At 38.0% G+C, this 27791-nt stretch overlaps 1 protein-coding gene across 2 annotated transcripts; it reads left to right on the forward strand.

The window, feature by feature from the left end:
• LOC149772728 (uncharacterized) lies at nucleotides 1–27683 on the forward strand. Of its 2 annotated transcripts, none has more exons than XM_089947444.1 (4): nucleotides 1–967; nucleotides 3096–3608; nucleotides 16844–16933; nucleotides 20435–27683. In XM_089947444.1, the coding sequence occupies exons 1-4, from the start codon at nucleotides 947–949 to the stop codon at nucleotides 20798–20800; spliced, it is 990 nt and encodes a 329-aa protein (XP_089803570.1). In that variant the 5' UTR covers nucleotides 1–946; the 3' UTR covers nucleotides 20801–27683. The 2 variants fall into 2 exon arrangements, with proteins under 2 accessions (XP_089803570.1, XP_089803571.1); XM_089947445.1 differs by lacking the exon at nucleotides 1–967 and adding an exon at nucleotides 1383–1477.
• The last annotated feature ends 108 nt before the right edge of the window (nucleotides 27684–27791 follow it).

Raw genomic sequence — 27791 nt, forward strand, 5'->3', positions numbered from 1 at the left:
AGTCGAAATCCTGCCCACCGACCAACCCCAACTTATCTCCTTATACGTTTTATCAATATTATTTTGATCCGTTGTCGCGGGGCCCCTAGGCCGGTGCCTACTCTGCCTATTTGGTAATCCGGCACTGAAATAATACAATGGTCATAATATGGCATTCTTTTGCTATACAATCAGAGGAAGACATTTCTACAGCTAAAAGTTTCAGGCCTCTGCCCTAGACCAACAAGTTGTTCTCCACCTTTTTTTTTTTTTGTTTGGCGGGCGGCGATCGCGGCTACCGCTCCGGTGGCCTAGGGGTTAGAGCGTCCACCTTGGATGCGGGAGGTCGTGGGTTCCATCCCTGGCCGAGTCCTACCAAAGATTTACTAAAATAGTACTGACAGATGCCTCGCTTGGCGCTCAGCATTAACAGGTTAGCTTTTGGACTGGTCGGCCTGGTTTCATGATAATGTGATTGGGTGGGACATCATGCTACATGTCTGCGGCCTGACGCCCCAGTGACAGGTATCACTATCAACTGCCACACTGCTGACATCGTACCAATATGACTGATAAATTGCTAAACCTACGTTAAAAATCAAAATCTCTCTCTCTCTCTCTCTCACACACACACACACACACACATGCACGCGCGTATCGCGGCATGTCCACAAATACCGCGGTTTACCGTAGTACAAATTTTGTCCTCTCTCTCGTGTGTGTGTGTTTCCTCCATTAGACTGACATTGCTTACTTAGGTAACAGAATTTCGAAAGTCCGTGATACTATCTACTTTCCTGGTCTCAAATGTCTCAGCAAGAGGTTCCCACAGTTAGGAGGTAGTGGGCCGTGGCTACGGGTTAGTGTGATTGAAGCAATCGATGGACATTAGACAAGACGAGGTCATTGCCCGTGGTTAAGAGGAAGTCGGTATGGGCAACTGAGTCATGTGATACTGAAGCGCCCAATGGACGGAAATATTGATCAGGTGATTTCTTATTTATTTATTTTTTTTTTAATCGGGCAGTTGGATTGGTCCATTGTTATTCAGGGGAAGAAACATCGACATATCATTCATATTTAAAAGTTTAAAAACAATATTATGGATTAAATCATGAATCCACATTCTACTAGCTGTATGAAAAATAATTTACAGTTTCATCCTCGTCCAGCTTCAGACGTGTGGATGTAACTATTGTGTAATTTATCAGCAGCAATATGAGTCTCTGTGACGTTGTTTCGTATCACCTTATCTGTTAAAGATAAAAATAATACATTAATAATACAATAATGATACAATATCATAGACCCCTGGGTGAAAGTACTTTAAATATTACTTAGCCAGATGCATTTGTGTGTGTGTTGTTGATAAGTTATAATAATATATACGTTATTTCCAAAAACGCAAATTTCCATTACCAAGATGATCCAAATCAACGTCAACAATGTCACGTGATATATAAGTTAAATTAGGTGCCGGACGAACTGACAAGTGCAAGTGAGTATTGTTGTTTTAAAGATTCATATTCAAATAAGTTCTTTTTCTCAATGCCTGACTTTATGTCTGCATTATCAAGAGGGTCGTCATTTTGCTTCTGCTGCAAGATAAATGTACCGCTGTTCGAATTTTGTGTCTAAATAATGATATGTTTTGTACACGTACGTTTTGTTGGTGATAGTCTGGGCTGGGTGGTAACGCCGGATAGGAACCAATAAATAAACTGCTGTCTTGTTATTCATATTGGATTTACTTCTACCAAGCTGCCGCTACATATTTTTTAAACAATTTAACTTTATATTTTGCACTTATCACTTTGCCTACTGATGTAAAGGAAGTGGTATATATTTAGACAGTTGTATGACTTGATTTGCGTCCTTGACCTTTTAAGCAGCTGATTAAATCGAAACAAAAATTATTTGGCACGTTCATAAGTTAACTAAAACGACGCAAAAATATATACCCATTGCATAATTTTTAAAAATACATTTACTGAATTTCAACAATAATGGTTTAATGCGCATGCAATGATTTCGAATAAACAAGTATCAAGGGGGCGCTCACCAGATATTATATTCTTTTGAGAGAGTGACGATGTAAGGTGAAGTTGTTTGCATTTGAAACATGCACAGTGGAGAGAATGTTGGCATACTTTTATGATACTTTGATGTATTGTGGCTGACATTTCTTTTGATATTGTACTTAGGGAAATTGTACCTGATCTAAGCACACTGCTAACTAAAATGACTGCTCCCTTATGCTAATACGATCAGCCTGAATTAGTCCAAAAGTACACTATCTTTAGCACCTATTAAAATAGGGTAAATGAATTTTGCCGAGCTAGACAATACCAGCTTCTGAAAGTGCAATGGATGTATTACTACATATATAAAATGTGAAAAAAAGTTATTGGCTCTTTTTTTTACAATTTACCTCTGAAGTCCAGGAAGTGAAAATGACCAAGTGGAGCTAGCAGTTTTTGAAAGGTGTACAACTGAAGTAAGGCTAAGCTGTATGCTTTATAACCCATATTACACCCATCAATAATATACCAAAATAAAGGGAATTAAAGCTTCTTTCAACAATACCTAAGATATACAAGGTCTTTTTTAAATAGCCAGTATAACCAGTGAGGAAACCTGGGGAAGTTCTTTTTTAAAATTCTTACCCATGCAAAATACTAATCTGTAGAGTGCCACCATTGGGTGCATAGAAACACTGGAATAGTCTGGTCCCCTGCTTAGTATGCTCACAGATGGCAAATAATTAATTAAAAGCTAAAAATAGTTTTCTATTCCAGCAGGACATTGAAGCCACAGAATATGATTGTGGGAAATGTACAGAGGATTCATGTGTGAGCATAGGTTGTCATGAAAAGCATACGTATTTCCAATGTGACCATAAAAATTGATTCACAATCTACAATAAATCACATGGGGACCTTGTTAAATCACTTTGTGGGTGGGCATCATATATTCTGTTCAATTTACTATGCAACAAATTCAAAGCTATATTAATTTAACCCCAAGACTACACTCAGCAATATGATGCAAATGTAACACCTTTAGCAGTCATATAATGTTGTAGCTTGACTGCTTATTCTTTTACTCTTTTTTAGGTCCTCATTTTGATCCAACGTGTCAAAATGGGAGATGGTGCGGTGAATTCGGATTCAGACTCTATGGAGGAAGAAGTTAGTAGGCAGACTCTTCTCTTGGTGCCAAATCATGATGAGTTGGTGTATGCTGCCACCTCAAGCGTTAGCCTTCCTCCAACCAGCATTTGTTTACAGGGTGCCCAGCAGGAGCTAGTGTGGGCAGGCAGCTCTCTCGGAACAATGCACAAAATACCTATGCCACCAATCAGCTGTGATATTCACCGAGATCTGTTACTATCTAATAGTTGTGCCTCAAAAAGTGGCATTAAAGGAAATAATCTTTTTAGAAGTCCAGTGCATTGTGGGTCTGGAAACAGATTCGGTTCTCCAACAATTTCAGATACAGGAACTGATGTCATGACAATAACGTCCATTTGTCGGATATGTCAGATGCCTGAAGATAACAAAAGTCCTCTCTTTACACCTTGTAGATGCACTGGCACTTTACGATATGTCCACAGCTCTTGTCTAAAGGTAATGTTAGATTATCCATGCAAATTGTATTCTCTTATTTCATTCCGATAGTTTTAATTTATGGTAATACTTTTTTTAACTTCACTGTAGAAGATTATTGGGTACATGGGGGGGGGCATAAATTTGAACCTGTAAATTTTATAAGTTAGATTTATAAACATTCCAACTTTTTTTGGGTTTGTAATTGAGATTTTTACTTTTTCAAGTGAAAGCCTGGAAATTATGTTATAAATATTGTATTGGATTATGTACATCATAAATTGAACAGGCTGTACATCAAATTTGAAATTGCTGGGATTGAGTCCAAATCGATGAGATTGGGTATGATGCACAATACTCAGTTCATAGCTGTTTGAGATTAAGGGATGAAATGTGGTATGCTTCTACAGTGTTGACTCTGAGTGCAGGTTTATTAGTTTCACACAAGATTTGTTGTATGTCCATCATATCTTGATCCTGTTGGCCCGCCCCACCTCCCTCTGCATATTTTTTCAACACAAAAGTATTGAAAGCTATGCCTACAACATTTCATTAGTGGATGTCCATCATTGTTTCAGTTGGCACTAGTGGTACTTATAGTTGAGAATGGTGATTGCAATGAGTATCTGTTTTAAAACAATGTACAGTGTGACCCTCCTATAACACATTATTTGGGGTCCATAGAACCTGACTGTGTTATAGACTGAACCGTGTTATAACCAAGTCAGTAAGCTGAAGAAATTGATGCATTTACCTAAAATATGGGCCAACAAGGGGGTGTAATAAATGCAGTCACAAAAATGTGCTTTTGATTAATTAAATACAACTAGTCTGAAAAACACTTGTATATTAACAACTTACATTTGTGTAGTAAATCCATTATCAATTAATTAATGTACTTTTATATAATAAACCCATGAATTCGAGTATAGATCACATGTTAGAAACTTGATGTATGAGTTGCATCCCATTAGAAAACAAAAAATATGTATTTATATAAAAAATGGTATTCCTCATTTTGATCTATGGTCACTTAACAATTCACTACAATTGTCGCAAGTTGCACAAGGCTACAACTGTTTGCATGCTACATGTACAGGTACTTAAACTGGCCTAGATTTTGGTCATCTGGAGACAGAAACCTTTTGCAGAGGTTACATTAGGGGATGAGACTATTGATGGGGAAATGAAATGTTGAACAAATTAAAAAAGGTCATCAACAAACATCTTTGCAAGATATCCTATCTTCAGTTAACTTGAAGGTCATATCTTTGGTTTCTAAAGATTGGAAATTTTATTAGTGTTTTATGCTGCCACCCTGTAGCCGACATAAGGATAATTTATTTCCTGCAAAAATTAAACATTCATGGCCCATGAAATGTGTTCCAGTCACTTTGGAAAATGCAACAATCTATCTGATTCCATTGCTTTTATTTAAGTTTGGTGTTCACTCACTTTGATGAATGACTATTTGCTTTATATTAGACTGTAGTCGGCTTTCTTTGATGGAGGGTGTATGTGTTAGTGAAGTTAGTGCTAAAGGACAGCTTTGGAGGACCAAACAGATGTATGTTTTTTATTGCGGTGGCAACATCAAATAATTGTAGAACATTGATTGAGACTGATTTTTGTTCTTCATTGGCCTTGTATTTATACAGAAAGATCGGTGCTTTAGAGATCATCAGTTTTCTTTGAAGTTTCAGCCAAACTATATTTTTCTGGGTATATTTTAAAGACAAAAGAAATTAGCTGTCATTCACTCAGTTGTATCAGTTACTTTTCCTGCCTTCAAAAGTTGGTCGATTGTAGCTACTCCCATTAGGATAAATAAGCCAAGTAGAGATCTCAGGATTTTTTTGTGTGAATTTCCGGCAGAGTGATGCTTCCTTCCACGCATGCACCAGAAATTGAAAATAAACCAACAGGCAATGAAAACACAAGTGTTCTGTTCTTTTTTGACAGGGATTACTACAGAAAATATGAGTGTTATGAAGGATTTATTTCTATGAAGGAAAATAAGAGGAATTTTACTTACCATCCACATGCAGAGGTCAGTCAAAAATAATATATTACTTACTAGTGAGTATCTCATAATCTGACACTATTTCATCTGAAAGATCAATTATGAGGTAAAGCCTCATCTGGTTGATAGCCGCTGCCAAAAATGTTCACCAAAAACAAAATGCTGAGGTCTCGGCATACAATATTGAGGCCAGATGTAAGAATAAAGTGGATTATGATATAACAATGCATAGTTCAGATGGTTTTTCAATATGAAAAAGAATTTGTTTATCTAACAAAGGTAAATTCCAGTGTATATAACAAGTATGTGGCTTCCTTTCATGATGTCTCTGAGTTTCTTTGCTCCAAACCCAAGGTTGTATATACAAGTTTAAACAGCTAATAATGTGGGGGAAGGATTGCCAGATTGTATATTTTGTCGCCAGCAAGATGTGACATTGGCGAAGCCCAGCATAATCCCTGAATAAACGTTTTACACATTTTTTTTCATACTTTTAAGAAGAAAAATATTTTTTGAGTATGAGGAAAATGCACGTATATGAAATTGCATGAGTCACGCCACAATCATCTTATATTAGAATTCATACAGGAATTCTTCCCCAAAAATGATAGTAAACTTTTTCCATGTTACTTTTTGTTCTTTTAAGAAAGAAATAAAATTTGTGTATGAGGCAAGTACATGTATACGAAATTATCAGGAGCCACACCACAACCGTGTTATATCCAAATTTATGTTATAATGGAGCATGCTATAGCGGGGTCACACTGTCACACAATGAAAACAGCCAAGGTTAATGGCAGTTACAAGTTGCAATGTAAAGTGCTCAAATGTCTTTAGTGTATTTTTAAAGTCATCCCAGGCCTATGACTGAAGATTTTATTTATTTTGAGATTTAAAAATTGACAAAAGAGACACAATTTATGTATATACAATATACTTATTATTATTTAATTAGTAATTTGATAGTTAAGGAAGAAAAGTAATTCAGAAGACAGGAGTAAATATTGTAATAAGTACTGGTATATTGTAATAAATACTGGTACATGTAGTTAATGAGTGGACACTAAAGTTAAATGAGCAAGATTCAGAATGGAAAATTCCATGTCTTAGCTCATTTCAGGTTAACCAGATATTCAAGCACTTTAAAATTTTCACAACTTATTTGTGCACATGATAAAAAAATGTTTGCAGCAAGTTACCAAATAAAATATGATTTGGAGGGTGGGTGACACAGTGGAATACTAAGTGCAGCACTGCTTGTACAACATCTCAAAAATGTGTTGTGTACCACACTGGGTGTTCTATCTTGAAGGTCCAAGTTATGGTTCATTATTTTTCTATTTTTCGTCATAAGTTTCCTTTGGTACAGTTTTTAAAGCTATTTGAAATTAAGGGATGAAACTTGGTATACTTGTACACCATCATGAGAAGGTATGCACAGTCTTTGAAGTTTTGAAAGTTAACTATTTTGACTTCAAAGTCTGTCAAAAGCTGTTGTATTCTTTTCATGCTGCTGTAGTCCCATATCCTTGCCAGTTCCGATGAATAGTTGACAACAGCAACGCGGCACCAGAAGAAGAGTTGGCTTATCATATATTCAGGTGATGTAATGGTATATACATATGGTATAATTATGCCTTTCTATTCTGTTAAAACCGACAACTTGCAGGTAGGGCTGGAGTTCCCACAGTTATCAGATTACTAAACATGGTAGTGGATTGCTGCTGCAGCTTGACAGGTGAGGGAGCCTAGTTTCATTATATGTAGTTGCTGTCAGAACAATGCCTGAAGCCATCAAAGAGATAAGTCAACTCAACTTTTGGTGTTGTTGTGTGCGACTAATTACTAGTGCATGGAGGACTAAAAGTTAAAGCACCTATATTGCTGCTTCATATATGTTCGTCCAAGCTTTTATTTCTTTTTGTTCAAAACAAATTAATAACCTTGTTTGTTTGCCAACCAGCTTGGTTTGGGTTTTGCTGTTGCTATTTTTGGATGACAGTAAGTCGTGTGATCTTATAAACCATGCTGAAGTTGAAGGCTTTCACTTGAAACAAGCCACTAAAATTAAATATTTTATTCAGTGCATGTAAACACCTGAACTTCATGTATTTACTTTACAAGTGAACTCTGAATCAAGGTTGTTGTGTTTGGATTTAGTTGGTGACTGACATTGGAATTGGATTATGTAGTCAGAGTTTCCTCTGATCGTTCCCACCCTATTTAAAATATTTTAACATTTATGTTGATATATGGGGTGGCCATTTAACTGTCGAAAGTTTGAATTTGCTGCCACCTGGAGAAAGCCAGATTCATGAAGCATGTAGCACTTGTCAGAGATATTTTTATTGCTATCATGTGACTGCTGCATTGCCATGTGCTCTCAGCTTGATGAATATGGTTTTCTCCATTTTGCTGCAACAGCGACATGTGTTTGGTCATTGTTCTCAGAATAAATATGTTGAAAATTAAGAATGCTTTAGTTCTTTTTACAACACTGTGACTTTCATTTAATACCTTCAAATATTTTGTACAACAACATTTTGTTTCATCTTGTCTATCAGCAGATTAAAGACATAGTGATTACTATAATTGCATTTTATGAGAAAATAAATAATCTTTCATTGATTTCATGCAGGTATGGTTCAACATAATGTTTTTTTAGTTTGTTAGGTCAGCAAGTAAGAGACTACCCTATAGTACTGACATGTCGTGGCTGTAAGTTCCAACTTTTGTCAATCAGTGTCAAAGGAAACTTGGACTAGGGATTATACTACTGTTTTGGTGTTGATGTAAATTTCAGAAACACATTGATTTCATTTTGTTTCTGTGAAATATTGTTTACAACATAATTTTCTCTTCTTATGCATATGATAAACTATGCACTGATGATATTGGATGATGAGCATTTGTACCAGTAAAATCCGTCTTTGCCATTACAGTGTAGTGATAGTTGCATCACCCTAGCGGAATCTCTGTCAGAGTCCAAAGGAGTTACATTCCTTGCAGTTTCTGCAGGATAGGCAGGGTAGTTCTCATAGAATGATCTCTGCATTGCAGAGTCCTTATTCAGTCTTCTGGGGATGTCGCTAATGGATTTTGTTTGCAGCAAAACTGAAAAGGTTCCAGTTTTATGCCTCCTTAGTTCTTGACTATCAGCTCTAAAGCCAGGTCAAAGGTTTAAGGTCGTAAAGTTCTCAGAATATATACAATTTGAAAAGGATAATGAGTATTTGAACAAGGTTGACCCGTTAATCAGTGGGTTAACACTTTCTATGTTAGATTGCTGCACATTTATATTGTTTTCATTTATGTAAAAAAATGACCATTATCAGGTAAAAGTATGTACTACATAATGATGAAAGAAAGAGCAATTATATATACTTATCCTGTGGATAATTTTTAAGACATTTTCCAAAGCCCTTTGCAAAAGCTGTTAAAAATTAATTATTGTTTGTTTATTTCATTTCTTGAAAGCTTTTCGTATAACAGTTTCTATGTCCATACTACTGGGACCTCTATCTGATTATGATTAAAAATCTGCTAAGTTTGGAAGATGTTGAAGGTGATCGAACAGAAGAGTACATGTCCAACAGGTGTTTGAATTCAATTTCTTTGGAGTAAAATAATTAAAGGTAGTGATAATTAGTTCCAATGATTCCTGTATTATCAAGTTTTAATGAAACAACATAAGCAAGATAGTGGATGATTACCGTATATACTCGTATATAAGCTGAACAGTTTAGGAAAAAATATTGGCCTGGAAGAAGGGGGGGCGGCTTATCCGGGGTCAGTGTCTAAACTTGACAGTTTTTAGGCCTTTTTGTTGACTACTGTAATGGCTGTAAATCTTGGGACATGAAACAATAATTTTTCCATGTCCTAAGACACAGGCATGTAAAAAAAAAAGTAACTTTCGGTGACCCGACAATTATCAAACTGATATTAATTATTAGAATTGATATTGTTATTATTTTGCATGTGCATATTTTCTGATTTCTCCAACACAAAGTTAAATAAAGGTAAATACAGACTTCATAATTCTCGGGCCTGTTGAGTTTACCAAGGAGACCATGCTGAACTATAGTGTACAGTACTTACACTGTGGTCTAAGGTTGACATTGCCCGGGGTGGGAGTGGGAGACAAGTGCCCCAATCCTCCAAAATGCCCCATACGGCCTGCGTCTCTTACTGCCTCTGTCAACTAAAATCCAGCTCCTGGCCTTCGCGAGTGGCTTAGATTTGAAGCCCGGCAGACCATGTTTTCTACTAACAGGAGAAGGGGTGAAGGCGGCCCACTGGCGCCTTAAAACCATTTGCTTCGGGTAGATGGGACTCGTAAACCTTGGATGGTAGCTCATCTAGGAGAAGGAAAACTCCGATTCCAAACCTCTGCTGCCTTGTGGTTATACCCACTCATGGGAAAGGCTAAGGGAGTAAACCCCGACAGAAAATCCGGAGATGGAGTCCCTAAGGCGGTATGACATTGACTTCAACATCATTCCGGCAACTCCTGCGACGCCGTTGGTGCCAAGCTGTATCGGCATTCGTCGTTCCCTTGGGCACACCAGCTGCGTGGAGAGGGGGGATCTGCTGCATGGGCAACAGCTGATTCTCCATACCACCCTGCCCAGGCTTCATAGCTCCACTGGAGAGGACACTCCAGTGTCGTCGTACGGCGTCGGCACAACACGAGAAGTAGCAGTTTACCGGTTCTAAGTCAAAGCTCAATTGGCATAGAGCTTGGCGCCAGGGGTTACTTCTGATGGTGGGAGAGATCATCAGGTCTCACTGGACAGCTACCGCCCGCCTCAAGCTGGGCAGCCCCCAGTCAGTAAGGTGCTGCCTGTCATGGCCTGCCTGCTTCACTGGGTGCGTGGAGCTTAGAGAACCATCTCGACAAGTGGGCCACAAAACTCTGCACCAGGAAAGACTAAAGGAAGAAATAAAAAGACTCCAACTCTTCGTTTTGCAACCTGGAACATCAGGACCATGTGTCCTGGATTGACCACTGACCTACAGCAGATCAACGATGCACAGAAGACTGCCGTCATTGACAGAGAACTCTCCCGACTGAACATCGACATTGCCTGCCTCCAGGAGACCCGACTGGCTGACAGCGGCACCATCAGGGAAGCCAATTACACATTCTTTTGGCAGGGGAAGCCCTTGGATGAACCTAGGCAGCATGGTGTAGGCTTTGCTGTCAAGAACACGCTAATTGCCTTCACTGAACCTCCATCATCAGGTACTGAGAGAATCCTTGCCCTCCGGCTGTCAACATCCTTAAGCCCGGTCAACATCTTCAGTGTGTACGCCCCAACCCTCTACTCCACCTACGAGGAGAAAGACAAGTTTTATGAGGCTCTGGGTCAGGCAATATCCAGTATCCCCAACAATGAAAGCCTTTACTTACTAGGAGACTTCAGTGCTAGAGTGGGAGCTGACCATGAGGCCTGGTCCACCTGTCTCGGCTTTTACGGAAGGGGCAAGATCAACAAGAATGGTCAGCGACTGCTGGAGATGTGCTGCTCCCACAGCCTATGTATGACCAACACTTTCTTCAAATGCAAGGAGATCCACCAGGTGTCGTGGAGACACCCACGTTCACGCCACTGGCACCAGCTAGACCTCATCATCACCAGGCGTGCAGAACTGGCCAGTGTCCTCCTTACCCGCAGCTACCACAGTGCCGATTGTGACACGGACCATTCCCTCGTGGCCAGCAAGGTGCGAATATTACCCAAGAAGCTGCACCACGCCAAGAAGAGGGGTCACCCACGTATCAACACCTGCTGTGCAAGCAACCCAGAGAAAACACAGCAGTTCATCAGCAAACTGAAGGAAGCCCTCACCAAAGTAACACCTGATGACACCATTGATTCCAAGTGGTCCCATATCCGTGACTCTGTGTACAATTCAGCCATCACAGCTTATGGGAAGAGGGAGCGAAAGAATGTCGACTGGTATGAGGCAAACTGGGAGGAGATGGAGCCCGTGACTGAGGCAAAGAGGAAAGCCGTCCTGGCATACAAGGCTGCACCTAGCCCCAGAACACTACAAGCCCTCAGGATTGCAAGAAATGACACCCAGAAGACCGCCTGCCGCTGTGCCAACACCTACTGGCTGAACCTTTGCAACAGTATACAGACAACTGCTGACACCGAGGATACAAGAGGAATGTATGAGGGTATCAAAAAGGCGACAGGCCCCCCCAGCTACAAGACCGCCCCCCTCAAGTCCAAGACGGGCGAAGTCATCACAGACCAGGGGAAACAACTGCAGTGATGGGTTGAGTACTATCTCGAACTATATGCAACCCAAAACAATGTCACTGGAACTGCCCTGGATGCCATTCCAGACCTGCCTGTCATGGAGGAGCTAGACACACAGCCCACCCTGGAAGAGCTCGGAAAAGCCATCGATTGCCTTGCCTGTGGGAAGGCTCCTGGAAGCGACGGCATTCCGCCTGAAGTCCTCAAAAGCGGAAAACCAGCACTGCTCCAGCCCCTACACACACTCCTCTGCCTTTGCTGGGAACAGGGATACATCCCACAGGACATGCGTGACGCCAACATTGTCACTTTGTACAAAAACAAAGGAGACCGTAGCGACTGCAACAACTATCGGGGCATCTCCCTCCTCAGCATCGTCGGAAAGGCCTTCGCCCGTGTTGCCTTGGCGTGCTTGCAGATCCTAGCCTCCCGCATCTACCCAGAGTCCCAGTGTGGATTTCGAACTGGCAGGTCAACTGTAGACATGATCTTCTCACTACGTCAGCTGCAGGAGAAGTGTCGCGAGCAGCGGATGCCCCTCTACATTGCCTTCATAGACCTGACGAAGGCATTTGACATGGTTAGTCGGAGTGGACTCTTCAGACTCCTGCAGAAGATCGGCTGCCCCCCACGTCTGCTTGCTGTCATTATGTCGTTCCACGAGAACATGCACAGCACAGTGTGCTTCAATGGCGCAACATCTGAAGCATTCCCAGTCATTAGCGGAGTCAAACAAGGCTGTGTCCTTGCACCGACGCTCTTTGCCATCTTCTTCTCCATGCTTCTCCAGTATGCATTCAAGGACTGCAGCAAGGGAGTGTACATCCATACCAGGGCTGACGGCAAGCTGTTCAACATCGCCCGTCTCCGTACTAAGACTGAAGTCACAGAGGTACTCATCCGTGAATTGCTCTTTGCCGACGATGCAGCCTTGACATCACACACGGAAGATGGACTTCAGCAGCTGATATGCTGCCTCTCCCATGCATGTAAGGAATTTGGACTGACCATCAGTTTGAAGAAAACGAATGTCATGGCACAGGACACAGACTCCCCTCCCTCTGTCTCCATCGATGGGTACAATTTGGAAGTTGTCGAGAACTTCACATACCTCGGGTCTAACATCTCCAGCTCACTCTCCATTGATTCTGAGGTGGGCGGCAGGATTGCCAAGGCAGCAGCAGTGATGGCCAGACTTAACCAGAGGGTCTGGAACAACCCCAACCTCACAGAGAAGACCAAACTGCGTGTCTACCAAGCGTGCGTGCTCAGCTCACTTCTCTACAGCAGCGAAACATGGACCACCTATGCAAGACATGAGAGGAAACTCAACAGCTTCCACCTGAGATGTCTGCGGCGCACTCTGCACATCCAGTGGCAGGACAAAGTACCCAACACAGAGGTTCTAGAACGCGCCAACATGAACAGCATGTTCTCCATACTCAGCGAGAGGCGCCTTCGCTGGCTCGGCCATGTCAAGAGAATGGACCCAGGTCGCATTCCCAAGGACCTGTTATATGGGGAGTTAGCAGAAGGTGCACGACCAACTGGACGACCACATCTGCGCTACAAAGATGTTTGCAAGAAGGATATGAAGACAGCAAACATCAATGTCAACAACTGGGAGAGCTGTGCAAACAACCGTTCCAGCTGGCATCTAGCTGTCAGGCAGGGAGTTCAAAATGCAGAGGAAAAGAGAAGAATAAAGCAAGCTGAAAAGAGAGCTAAAAAGAAGGATAAGCAAAAGCGTACTTTGGAGCTATGCCATCGTCTCCCGTAGACGGACGGATGCCAAGAAGAAGACAAGACTTACACATTGCAAAGCTAGCATAGCGTCACTCAAATCCTTACTTATTCCCAAACATATTAGATGCAGATTTTTCTTTATTCATTGTTTCGACCAAATTGCATTCTTCCAAATAACATTTTAGCTAGTCTTTAATAGCTGTTTCATTTACATTTGATATAATTGAGGTAATATTTTTAAAAAGGTATGCACGTTTAATTGTACAAGGCATATAACCATCATAATTTACATGTTCACAAAGAGTGGTAATAATAAAGGCTAAAATTCTCTTATAGATCAACTAAGTTCAACAGAAATCAATTTTAGTTTTGTGTTTTAGCTGAACAAACATAACTTTCCACACAAAGGAAAGCTTGATATTTTGGCGTCTTCTGTGTTGATAGTCGGCGAATTTGTCTTTCATTTTGCAACAGCAGTACAGGCCAGTTAATCATTAAAATCCTGAAACTGGCTTGTGATAAGAGGGAATTTTGACCGGTAACTTTACCAGTACATTTATGTGTAATTGCCTTTAATTTTATAATAGCATGATTACCATAGTTTTGTAAAACGGACTGTAAGGCATACCTATGAACTTTTCAAAAGCCAAGTAGGCAAACCGAATAAAAAAAATAGAGATTGGGACCAAAAATCGGGAGTTTTTTGTGGTATTTTAAAAGCCTTGTTTTCACTAAATATTGATCGATCTTCCTGGTCCAATATGCGTGAAATTCGCAAAAAGACTCAACATTTCTCCCTGTGACATGCCCTATTTGCACTCAGGATGTGCCCTATTTTCATATTCTGGTCAGCTGTGGTCAAACTGCACAACAGCTGAAGATTAGTCTTAAATAAACAAGCCAGAAAGCCAGCATGACTAATTAAAAGTTAATCCTTATCCATGCAACTATTTTGTGAAAATTATTGGCCCTCAGCTGTAATTCAGAGAAACCACATTCTACACTATTGTGTGTTATGCAAGTACCAGCAATGCAATTGATCGGCAAATAAAGGATGCCCAATTTTGTTGAACTAAAGGTACCAAAATAGCCAGCCTCATGGTACCATACATGTGGCGACCATTTTCCCCTTTGTATATCCTACTTTATTCCCTTATTGTCAACTCGTAAAGCATTTAGTAGTATTTATTATAAAACATGTATTCCGAATACGTTTTTTGAGGACACATTTGCTACATGATATGTATTTTCATTCCTTTTAATTTAATGATGGTAATTAACATTGGTATATACGGTATAAAAATGCCAGGTGTTCACTCGTGCAAGTTTCTTTCGTGGGAATGGCGCTTTAGCATATGGAGTTGTTGTTGTAGGGTTTAACACCATTTTCAGCACATGATAGGCTATACATGGTGGCCAGTATTAATGGTGGAGGAAGTACTCGGAAAGAACCACCGATCCACGAGAAGCTACTGGCAAGCTTTCGCATATACCCACAATGGCAGTGATCCGTAACGGAGAGTGCTTTAGACCACTCGGCCACTCGGGGCCCCTATCATATGGAGTAACAGCATTCATAGTAATCATTCTTGGTGGGCCCCGAGTGGCCGAGTGGTCTAAAGCGCTCTCCGTTACGGATCACTGCCATCTCACCTCTGTTTGCGTAGGTTCGAGTCTCGGATTCGGCCAATGTGGGTATGTGAGAAAGCTTGCCAGTAGCTTCTCGAGGGTCGGTGGTTCTTTCCGGGGATTTCCTGGGTTCTTCCTCCACCATTAATACTGGCTGCCATGTGTAGCCTATCTTGTGCTGAAAAACATACAACAACAACAACAATCATTCTTGGGATCCAAATTAATTGTGGACGATTTTATTGTTGTGGTTGACTTTCTTGTTCTGGTTAAAAAAAAATTATTTCTGTATTATTATAGATGTACAAAAATCATTAATTTACATGAATAATGTTTAAACATAAAATTCTTTAAGTGAAGAAGCGAATTCTTTATAGTAAAGAAATTATTTTGTCAGAACAATAATTCACATGTGATACAACAGAACATGTAGGACTTTTCTTGTTTAGAAGAAATGAAAATCGAAGACATAATGTAATAATCAGGAATTCTCTGCAAAAATCAGAAGATATTATGAAGTCGGGAGGTAGGTGTGCAGCGACCCCAAAAATCAGGATTTTTTTCCCTCTGGCGTGAAAGTTGACAGGTATGGTGTAAAGTCGCTTACATCAAAGCAAACTACAACTCAACTTTTACGGTATTAGCATCGAACCGTATTGTGTCTTCATTGTGTTGTCATACTGGGATTACATTTTAATGAGTTAGGTATTTACAATTTCAAAGCAAAGTAAAAATTGTAATTACCGGTGCATTGATAAAAGAAATGTCCAAACCAATAATGCATAAGCAAACAATGATTGAGTCAAAAGATAGAGGTAGCATTACAGCTTTTACCCCATAGTACTTCCATGTATGCATCAGTTTATGTACATGTATGTCTTGTATAGTGTAATTGATGACTAATTATTGGCAGAGCTTTTAAGTGGTTTCGAGTTATATATATATGTGTGTCAGTGGCATCATGTGAACCATACTTTTTTTGTTGTTGTATATTCATAATTGTCTTAATTTTTCTTCAAGGACAGATTAGAACATAATTTGATTAAAATCAAGATCTACTTTAATACATATTTTATAAATGGATCTGATAGGTACCAGTAAAGCCTAATATTTTTATGACCTTTGTGATTCCCAGTCCACTATTTTTAGTAACCTATCACAGATAAAACATTGCATTTCATTTTAATTTATTGTCAGAAACATGATGTTGTCAATGATGTGACTAAATTTCATAAATATGAATGTTATAATCTTGTTGGTGATTCAAAAGGTCAGCAGAATATGACCTCATATAAGTGTTGGTCAGATCTATTTTATTGTGGAGATCTTTATTTTTGTCAGATTTTTCATGTCCCAGATGCTAGGGTTTTTCAATAGTAAGCCTGTCACTGTTGTTCATGTCCCAGATGCTAGGGTTTTTCAATAGTAAGCCTGTCACTGTTGTTGACTGTAATTTGTAGACTTTAAGCGTAGTAGCTTTAATGAAAAGATACATGTAGTTTTTATCAGTGTTTACTTTTCGTCATTTATAATTTTGTGTTGAAGTATGTTAATTTCTTAAATTATACATTTACCTATTTCAGAAATGGATTAATATTTCATCTCGCCGAAGGAAAAAGCCCCCAAGATGTGAACTGTGTCATTTTCAGTTTAACAGGCATAAACATTTTAAGGTATAGTCATTTTTAATGTCCAACATGGTGTGGGATGGGAGGGAAAAAAATTGTGTTTTTTTTTAAATCTTTAATTAAGTGTGATCAGGTTTGCAGAATCTTTCTGTCAAGATTTGTAGCTTTAACCCCTCAAGTTAACTTTCCTGGTAGTTCAGTTTTCTGTCATCTTGACCTGTTCAGGGCTCTTCCAGTAAAGTATACTTGGATCCAGGGAAGGCACTTCCCTAGGTCAACATGCAACTTGTTTGCCTCACACAAGAACCAGTGGCAAAGATGTATGGAAAACTAACCCTTGTTTGGCATAATATCAGCTTTTATTGTTTGTTTTTTTTTTGAGGAATGAAGTATCTACCAAATGGTTGACTTGTAGTTAGACTGAATTGTACTTTGACTTGTGCATACCATCTTTATATGCCTGCAAGTCTTGTCCAACTATAAACAACATAGACGTTGATATGCTGTTGCATAATTTGCCAGCAGATCGGGGTCTGTGATGTCTGTTTTGCTGGTTAAGCCTATCAAACTGGATTGACCCAGATATGCTGGCACATTCTGCAACAGCAGTTCTGAGTCTGTACAGTTTATAGTTGGACTCAGAATGTAGGTGAATATAATACTTAATACACTGCTTGTGGTGGAGCATATATTTCCTTCTTGCTTGAAAAATGTATTGCTCTTGCACTGGGTAACCCAATTCATTCATTGCTTCCGTCTTTGTAATATTGGTTGTGTGTGCAACCTTGCAAATTAATAAATATAACAAAACATGCAGACATCATTAGCATGAAATCTGATGTTGATACTTGGATATGGCCACATTCATACAGTGCTTCCAGCAGTGCTGCACGTGCATTTTAGCAGTATACATTTACAATTAAAAAATTTATTTACAATGGAGTGAATTTTCTTTTGTCAAACATATTATAAACAAGACCTTATGCCAGATCAGATATTCAAAGAAGCAATTCTGGAAAGTCTGGGCCCTTAACAAAGGTATACAGAAGGGCTTACAAAAATATTTAATGCTTTAGCTTGGACCAGCATCAGCAAGAAAAACGTATGGAATGGCCTGTTGTCTGTGATATTTCCATCTGTTAGCACCGGTTTGTTATTGATAACAGAGCACTACCATGAAATTTTGCACACACATTCATCTCATGGTTCAGTTGGTCCTGTGTGAAGGTGTCACTGCTCAGACATCCAGCAGTGCTGCCACAGTGGTCATCTTGAAAACTTATTCCTACTGCTCATTGAATGGTAATATGAACATGGGGTTTTCACTAAAAAGCTTCTTGTGATGCCTTGTTGGTCCTAAATGAAAATGGTGCCACTCTGATGTATAATATTGCCCCCATATTGGACATCATGTTATTGCTACTCCTGAATGGAAAGTCGTATCGACATTGGGGTTTAATTAAAAAACATCTTAATATGATGTCTTGTTGGTCCTAAATGAAAATGGTGCCATTCTGACATCCAGTATGGCTGACACACTGACCATATAACAAATAGTGTTATTGCTACTCTCCCTGAAAGGAAGGTCAAATCAACATGGAGTTGATTTTTCACTTAAAACAGTGTCTTAACATGTCGAGTTGGTCCGAAATGAAAAGGAAATCATTCTAATGTTAAATATGACCAAGCCATTTTGAACAATTTGTTATGGCTACTCTTCATTGGAACATCATATTGGCATTGGATTTTTCATCAGAGACTTCGTATGAAGTCTACTTAGTTCTAAATAATTGTACTGATCTGATATTCAATATGGTCATCATGGCAGCCATCTTGAAAATTTTGTTATTACTACTCCTCCTTGATTGATCATCATATTGATATGGAGTTTTCACCAAAGACTTCTTGTGATATCTAGATGTACCGAAATGAAAATGGTGCTGGTCTGATATCCAGCATGACTGCCATATTAGTCGTCATGGAAATATTTTTGCTTATCCAGCATGGCTGTTGTAGTGAAAATAATGTCACTATGCCCCAGTGTAAAGTCATATAAAAGATGGAGCTTTATCCAGTCTTATAATGATATCTACAAGTAGTTGGTTCTAAATGTAAATGGTGATCTGAACTCCAATATGGCCACGAAGGTAGCCATTTTAAAATTCTTGTTATTGTTGATCCTCAATCAAAATGGATGGTCACACCAACAAAGGGTTTTGAAAAAATACTCCTTATGATGCATAGTTTGAGCTAAATGAAAATGGTGCCAGTCTGACTTCCAGTATGGTAGCCATTTTGAAAATATTACAGTTGCTATACTTAAATGAATGGTCACAATGACAAGATGTTTCCACCAAAAGACTGGCAGCTATCTAGAAAATGATTTTATTGCTGTCCTTGTGAATGGCTGGTCATATTCACGTGTGGATACCAACCAAAGACTTGTGACAAGTCTAGTTGGTCCAAAATGAAAATGGTGGTGATCTTACATCCAATATGGCCACCATAATAGCCATTTTTAAGTTGTTGCTACTTCCAAATCTAAATGGATTGTCACACCACCAAGGGGTTTTGACCAATTTACTTTTTATGATACAAAGTTCATGCAAAATAAAAATGGACTGACCTCCATTGTCACTGTCATGTTAGCCATTTTGAAAATCTTATTATTGCTGCACCTAAATGAATGGCCACACTGACAAAATATTTTCACCAAAAGACTTCTTTTGATGTATAGTTGGTCCTAAATGAAAATGGTGCCAATCTGACATCCAGTATGGCCAGTATGGCAGCTATTTATTTTAAAATTCTTGTTGCTGCTGATCATAAATGGATGGTCATATTCATCTGGCGATATCAACCAAACACTTGTAATGATGTCTAATGGTGGTGATCTTACATCCAGTATAGTCATTCACCATGGGATCCAGATTAAAATTCTTGTTATTGCTACTGTACTCCTAAATATAAGTGGATTATCACACCAACAAGGTGTTTTGACAAAAATACTTCTTATGATACATAATTTATGCTAAATGAAAATGGCATTTGTTTAACCTCAATATGGCTTTCATGGTAGCCATTTTTAAAATCTTATTTCTACACCTAAATGAATGGTCACACTGATAAGTTGTTTTCACCAAAAGACTTTGTATGATACATAGTTGGTCCAAAATGAAAATGGTGCCAATCTGAGATACAATATAGCCACCATGGCAGCCATCTCGAAAATTATGTCATTGCTGCTAGTTGTGAATGGATGGTCATAATCACTTGAGAATGTCAAGTAGAGATTCATAATGTGTCTAGTTGGTCCTAAATGAAAATGGTAGTGATTTTACATTCAATTTGGCTGCATTAGCAGCTAGTTTGAAAATCTTGTTATTGCTATAAAAAATATCATGAATGGTTTTCCATATTTAGATTTTAAAACAAGAAATGGTTTTATCTTAAATTCATGGAAAATCTTTTTGGCCATCAGTCCCTTAGAGAACTTTTGTTTGGCAAAGCTATTCCATCATTTGACAGATCATGTATTTCTTGCAGTTTCACCATTGGAAGTGGCCACGGGTCAGTGTAAGGGACAAGTGCCTTCACATAATTTTCTTGGTCAACCTGATCATCATGCTGGGTTGCGCAATAGCAACCATTATGTGTTTCCTGTATGACAGAGGAAAGATGTCAAAATTCCCAAAGGACAATGTTGAGCTCAGTACAGAAGAAATTGTTACACTCATATGTGGAGTCTCATTTTTTGTGGCCTTTTTCTTGGCAATGACTGTAGAAATCAAGGCCAAACACACACTTTACAAACTTGTTTTGAGATTTATTATGCATAATACAGAATGGACTATTGAAGAATATGATAGGAACAAAGATCCCCTATTCAAAGGAAAGGGGCAGTATGTCTGAATGTATCCCTTTTTCTTTTCATTTTCCAACTCTGTACAGGATGGTGATATGGACTTAATGAATAATCAGTTTTTAGACCCTGACATGTACATAGCTGCCAACCCTCACGAATTTGGTGTGAATTTCATGACTTTTTCAGCGATTCATGGATTCATGCCGTAAGCCAAAAATTCACAAATTTTCCAATCCTCAATTATTTTAAATCTTTAATAAAATAACCGATTTCCCATTAAGCGCTAGTCGTGATATTCGCAGTTGCCGAAACGGTCCAGTACTGCTGGTCACGATATTAGTAGATCTACAGCCGATTAGTACAGTTGGCCCGGTAGCAAGCATTTTAGCCTCTTTTAACCCTTTAAGCCCCGATCCCGTTTGTAGGCGTGATCCGGTTTCTGCATTCAATGGCCGATACCGCCTGTAGTCGTGATTTTTTTACTGCATTCAATGGCCGATCCCGTCTCCAAGCGTGATGAATGTGTGTTAGATTCAACGTCTCTGATTGGTTAGAAATGGGTTTATTCCAAGAACTAACAACTGTTAAACCAATCAGAAATGATTTTACTTTCATTTGCAGAAATTTGAATTGTTCAGAAGCTAAGGGCTCCTGTTTTGAAAGCGATTTAACTACACGTGTTCTGGTCATGAAAAATCGTAAATGATGGCAGACGTAAGAGTGATTTTTGATGAGAGCAAAAATGAGGAGTTTCTCGGGTTTGATCTTGAAAATACTGAGCAAGCTGAGGAAAGATATGTTCGGCAGTTGGATATTTTGTGAGATTTCGATTCGGACATAGAAATTTCTGAGATTGAATCGTCCGAAGATGAGGATGCTGACAGTGATGATGATCGAGTTCTTGCGGATAAACGTTGCACATAATTTTGTAAATTCTGTATAAATAAGTCGTGAAAGACTTGGACAAATAGGGGAAAAAAATGCATCACTGTGTAGACAAATTCATTTGCAATAAATGGTGAAACTTTCTTGGATTTTAATTGGATATGAGCAGAGAAATTAAGGTAAGAGTGAATGCATGTGCACGATGTTTACAAAATTTTTCAAACAGGTAAAAACTCTGGGGCACACGCAGCTAGACACAGCTTAGCGCTGCTGGGGCATAGCAGCAGTGATACTGATAACGGGTCTGGGGCTGAATGAGTTAATCTATATGTATAAGAGTAGTTCTACAAATGCTTTTGAGAGAAACTGGGGCTTAACCGGAAATTTGCTCCACGCATGCGTCAAAACACTGATTTTAGTTACCGTTCTGCCTCGCATGTAAGATTTTGAAAATGTCTTCACCACCAAGGAAAAAGAAATGTGTTACTCAAAAAGTGAAGTTTAATTTGGAATATATCAAAAATTGGCTGTGCATTCTGCCATTAAACATTGATATTCATTCATGCTTTTTGCGCTCAGTGTGTCATCGCAGAGACGATGTGAGGAAGAATGTTGGTTGCAAAAAACACGTAGAAGTTGGGAAAATTAAGAATTTGCAGATTTCATGTCTGGAATATTTTAAACCATTTGCGGAAGACCTGCAGGCTACCAACGCTGAAGCATTATTTGTGAGTTTTCTTGTCGAACGCAATCTACCTTTATCAGCTGGAGACCATGCTAAACATTTGTTCTGACAAATGTTCCCAGTCTCGAAAATCGCTTTTTTTCCTGTGGAAGAACCGAAAATGCTGCAGTTCCTGTGCATTACTCACAGCAACAGTGACAGCGTAAGAGTATTTTCTTTAGTGAGGAAAAATAAGACAGACTTTAGGGCCTCCTTAGCTGCAGAAAATTTGTCAGCAATTTTAGTCCCCAAGATCAACCTGCAGGCAGTAAGTCGGAACTGTTTAGAAAACAAATTTATGATCAAGCAGTTGAGGAAGTTCAAGTCTGCCACAGTATAATGTCTTGATAAATAAATATTTCTGCATATGTGTAGTGTTTTATACTTATTTTGCGAACTTGATATAGTGTAGTATTGACGGTCGGAGTGGTCAGAGTGGATGGAGTTATTGTCATGGTATTTTTCACGAATTCATGTCCAAATTCACGACTTTTTATCCCTATTTTCACTAATTGTGAGCCTGGAAGGTTGGCAGCTATGCATGTAATACTGCATATGCATGTATGTTGTGGAGGGGAGATTATACTATTCTTGCTTTTCTGCTTCCACTTCAAGTGCAGCTAAGACACCATTGATTTGCTTCAGCCCATTTCTCTGTGTACATGTCTGTTAATGTCTTGTTAGCACAGTAACACAAAGATTTCATGATGATGACAACTACAGTTGTCTGGACATGTTTTCTATGCATATTTACCTTGCTAGATTTTTCATGTCTAAGCAATGTTTACATTTTTTTTAATTAGCTGTTTGCCTTTAGTGGGGGTGAAAATCCTGTTCAGTTACACTAAAACTGTTTAACTTAAGGAAATGAAATTTGTGTGCATGTTTAATATGTGTAGATTATCTTAACAGATTTTACGATTTTATACCATTTAAAAGATTTACATTCAGATTGGGGGGGGGGAGCTGAAATGGTTGCACACACCAGTCTGTAGTATATGCAATCCCCCCCAACACAAATACCAATTTGTACCCCAATAATAATTTTTTTAAACTAAAAGGACCAAAGATATCAAAAGTCCACAAAACTGAGTCATATCTTTAATTTATAATTTCTAGCCTGATTGTAACCAGGTGAACCATAACATTATTGTCTTCTTCTTGTTTCAAACCAAACAAAAGCTGTTGATGTAAAGAACCAGACAGACTGTTCATTTTCCTTTCATGGTTTTTAGAAAACTGTTGTCTGCATCAAATATTTTTGCAGGACATGTACAATATAGATTATTCATTGTAATTGAACCACACAAAGAATGGCACTATTAATTAATTTTGTATCCCCCACCATATTTCAGTTTTTTATGGTAAAATAATACAAGCACCTACATCAGTGATAATATTCAATTATGGTTAATATTTGACTGCATAATTTCATTCGTTCCACTGATGTATTCGGACACCCATTTCTATGTCCGTGTAAGACATATTAACTGAAAAAAACAGAATTAGTATAAATTTTTCATACACAGATTTGCATATGGTTCAAACTGTTTGTTAAAATCGTCTGATGATGATCAGTGTTGAACTTCTACATAATGCATACAGATATGTAAAACAGCATAGATCCAGATCGGTCAGCAGCACAAGGATCATAGTGTGCCCAATTTTTTCTTAAATCACAAATAAAGATGTCATTTGGTTGTGAATTTTACACAGTTAAATATTATCATTTCATACCATGGCAGGAACATTGGTTGTCAATAATGATTCTCATTTATAAATTTTCTTTCAGTATGCTGAGAAACAGCTAAAATAAAATGTTAAAAATGGTTAGTGTAAGATTTTTTATGAATGTTTTGTTTCCCATTTCTTCAGCATGTGGACTTTTTTTTCCCGTGCAGTACAAGTTTATCTCACAATGAAATGATACTTTAATATATAAACCATTCTCATATACCATACATACTTATACAAACTTGTACTGTAAGTTGAGTCCAGCTGCAAACTGCATGGACCCAGAGGTGTTTTCCGTTGGCATTTGAACTCTGCTTATATGCAAGTATATATTGCACTTATTGTATGGACCTGTCAGTGGAACAGGTACTGGTAGAAGTATCTGAATGTTCTGGTTGAAATTTTTGATAAATATTTATCACCTTGTGATCTTGTACCAATTTGTTTTATACTGGCCAGAATTTTGGTAATTTTATTATGTATCATTCCTCACTAGGTCTTTGTTTATTTTTTCATTATTATCATTTGTTTATGTTTGGTGGTTTTTTTTGCTGTTGCCCTTTAAAGAAATTAAGAAATTTTACATAGGTATTGCATTAGTGATGTTGTTCTTACCAGAAGACTTCTTATAATGTCTGGTTTGTCCTAAATGAAAACAGAACTGCTCCAGCTGAAAATTGAGTTATTATTGCCAGTGATTGAATGGTCACACCAGAATAGAGTTTTCACTGAAGATCTTACAATGTCTGGTTGGTTGTGAAGGAAATTGGTTCTGATTTGACTTCCAATATTGCCACCACAATGGCCATGTTGAAAGTTATCACTTTTTCTAATAGTAATATTGACATTGTGCTTTCAACAAAGGTTTTTTGATGTCTGTTTGATACCTAATAGAAATGTGCCAGTCTGATCCAATATAGCGATCACAGAAGCCATCTTGACAATCTTGTTACCATTAATGCTTCACAACAGAAAGTCATGTCAACATGGGGTTTTCCCCAAAACACTCTTTAAGATGTCTTGTTGGTCCTTGATGTGACAGTCTGCTTCCAGTATATCCACCACAGCAGCTAATTTGGAAATTGTATTGTCAATTAAAACTATAGTAGAATTATTATACTGAAATCCTGGAAATTCTTGTGCAAGTTTATGTATCACAGAATGTATAAAAAAAAACATTAAAAAAGGATAATGAATTAAAGTAATTTATCTTTTTAACATGGAATTGAAACAATTTGTATTTCTTAACACAATATTTTTCCATCTGTTTAGTATTCTAAATAACAGCTTGTAATCAGTACACTTGAATTGTGTACATTTATTGTTTGCACTATTTACAGCCGTTTTAACAATAGTATGGGATACTGCACATCGGAATATAAAGAAAATTATTTAATTTGTATAATAGTCCTTTTGCTGCTCTTTGACATACCCTGGAATTTATAGTCGGACATACCATGGAATTTATAGTCGGACATACCATGGAATTTATAGTCGGACATACCATGGAGTTTATAGTCGGACATACCATGGAGTTTAGAGTCCGACATACTGTGGAATTCATAGTTAGACATACCATGATTTTTATAGTCAGATGTACCATTGAATTTTTAGTTAGACATACCATGAAGTTTATAGTTAGACATACAGTGGCATTTACAGTCAGATATACCATGGAATTTATAATCAGACATACCATGGAATTTATAATCAGACATACTATGGAGTTAATAGTCAGACATACCATGGAGTTTATAGTCAGAAATACAAACAAATGGAGTTAAAACAGAAGCATGATTTCTAGCAAGTTCATTTAAAATAAATAAATATCAGTTTTAAATTGTATGTCTTTTCCCCTCGTTTTGTATAGATGTACTATTCACACCTGGTCATCAATGCAGACACAACACAGGCTTGCCCAATTCTGCTACTAGAAACCATAGGCTTTCTACATACAGACAAATTGCTGTGATGGCCAGGGTCAGCATTATCAATTTATGCACAATATTATGCATACATATTTATTTCCGTAATGCAGCAGTCTCCCATGGTTGGATTCTAACCTGCACACTTTTGGTCACAAGTTTGTCATGCTAATCACTGTGCTACTGCAGTTCCTTATTAAAAAAGATAAATGTTATTGTGTGTATAGTCATAGAATTGTTGCTGAAGTAGATGGCAGTAATTGTACATCAATGAGATATCTTAGCAAATGTTGCTGAGGAGTTTAGTTCTAATGTTTATTTTATATTTGAGCTAGATTTAAACTGATATTGTTATTTTTGAAGAAAAGTTGAATTTTAGTTCTGCTGGTTATATACCAGAAGAGTTTATGGGATGGCCTGTTATCTGTCATCCTACATCTGTTATCTGCATTAGCACAAGTGTTTTATTCATTCATTCCAAGGTCTAGTTGGACAAATTAATGCTACTCAGAAATCCAGCATGGCCATCATGTTGACCATCTAAAAATCTTCTAATAACTACTCCTAAATGGATGGTCATATCAACATTGGGGAGTCACTAAAAGACTTCTCATGAGTTCTTATTGATTTTATTTGAAAATGTTGCTAATCTGGTATCCAGATTGGCAGCCATCTTGAAAAACTTGTTACCATATCTCGACAGGAAGTCATATTGATGTGGGGCTATCACCAGAAGACTTCTTTAATATCTGGTTTCGTCATAGAAGAATTCTTTTAATATTTAATTGGTCCGAAATGAAAATGGTACCAATCTGAGCTTAATCTGACAGCCATCTTGAAAATTATTATCACTACTCTTCCTAGTTGGATGATCTTGTCACCAAAAGACTTCTTACATTATCTAGTTAGTTGTGAATAAAAATTATTCAGATCTAACAACCATGTGGACAAAATGGCAGCAATCTTGAAAATCTTCCAAAAAATGGAAATTTATGTCAAAATGGGGTTGTCAACAGAAGACATGAGTTCTTTTGTTGGTCCTAAATGAAAATGATGCTGATTTGACTGTCAATATGGCCAATTTAGCCAACACCTTAAAAATTGTAATATGACTAGTTCTGAATTGATGGGCATTTTGATAGGGTATTTCACCAAAGGACTTCATGCATTGTCTAGCTGGATGTAAATAAAAATGGTTCAGATCTGAAAACCAAAACAGACACCATGGCAACCATCTTAAAATTCCACCCTAATATAAAATCATATTGACTGGGTGGGGGGTCTGTAGAATTGTGTCTTGTTGGTCCTAAATGAAAATGATGCTGATCTTACAGCCTGTATGGCCACTGTAGCAGACATCTTGAAAATTTGTATGATCTAAATGGATGACCATATTTACATGGGGTTTTCACCAAAAGACTTCTAATGAAATCTGATTGGTCAAAAATGATATTGTTGCTAATCTTACATGGATATTGTCTTCAACCAAGAGAGCATCTGTTCCTTCAAGGGACTCTTGTTATGTTATAGTTCTCACTAGCTGCTTGGTATGGGTATTGCCCAGTAAGCTTTTTCTGTGTGTAGAAGTTGAAAATATTTGCTATATGTATGCTATACTTATATTTAAGATATAAATAAATATTTAAAAAATCTTTATATAAATTTTGTTTGCTTTGTTCATTTACTTCCATTTTTCTTTATTTTTCATTTTTCTTGATATCTCCTTAATCCAGAGACATAGCAAATGTCAGTATGAAACATCTTGCTCAC

This window comes from Sinohyriopsis cumingii, unplaced genomic scaffold (genome assembly GCF_028554795.1).
Source record: "Sinohyriopsis cumingii isolate HCF-2022 unplaced genomic scaffold, ASM2855479v2 utg001196l, whole genome shotgun sequence".
Lineage (NCBI taxonomy): Eukaryota > Metazoa > Mollusca > Bivalvia > Unionida > Unionidae > Sinohyriopsis > Sinohyriopsis cumingii.

Bases quoted from the DNA above. Each gene is read 5' to 3' on its own strand.
- LOC149772728 (XM_089947444.1), top strand. From the start codon at position 947: ATGGACGGAAATATTGATCAG. The intron at 968-3,095 runs GTGATTTCTTAT...ACTCTTTTTTAG, and splicing joins TGGACGGAAATATTGATCAG to GTCCTCATTTTGATCCAACG. The intron at 3,609-16,843 runs GTAATGTTAGAT...TACCTATTTCAG, and splicing joins TCCACAGCTCTTGTCTAAAG to AAATGGATTAATATTTCATC.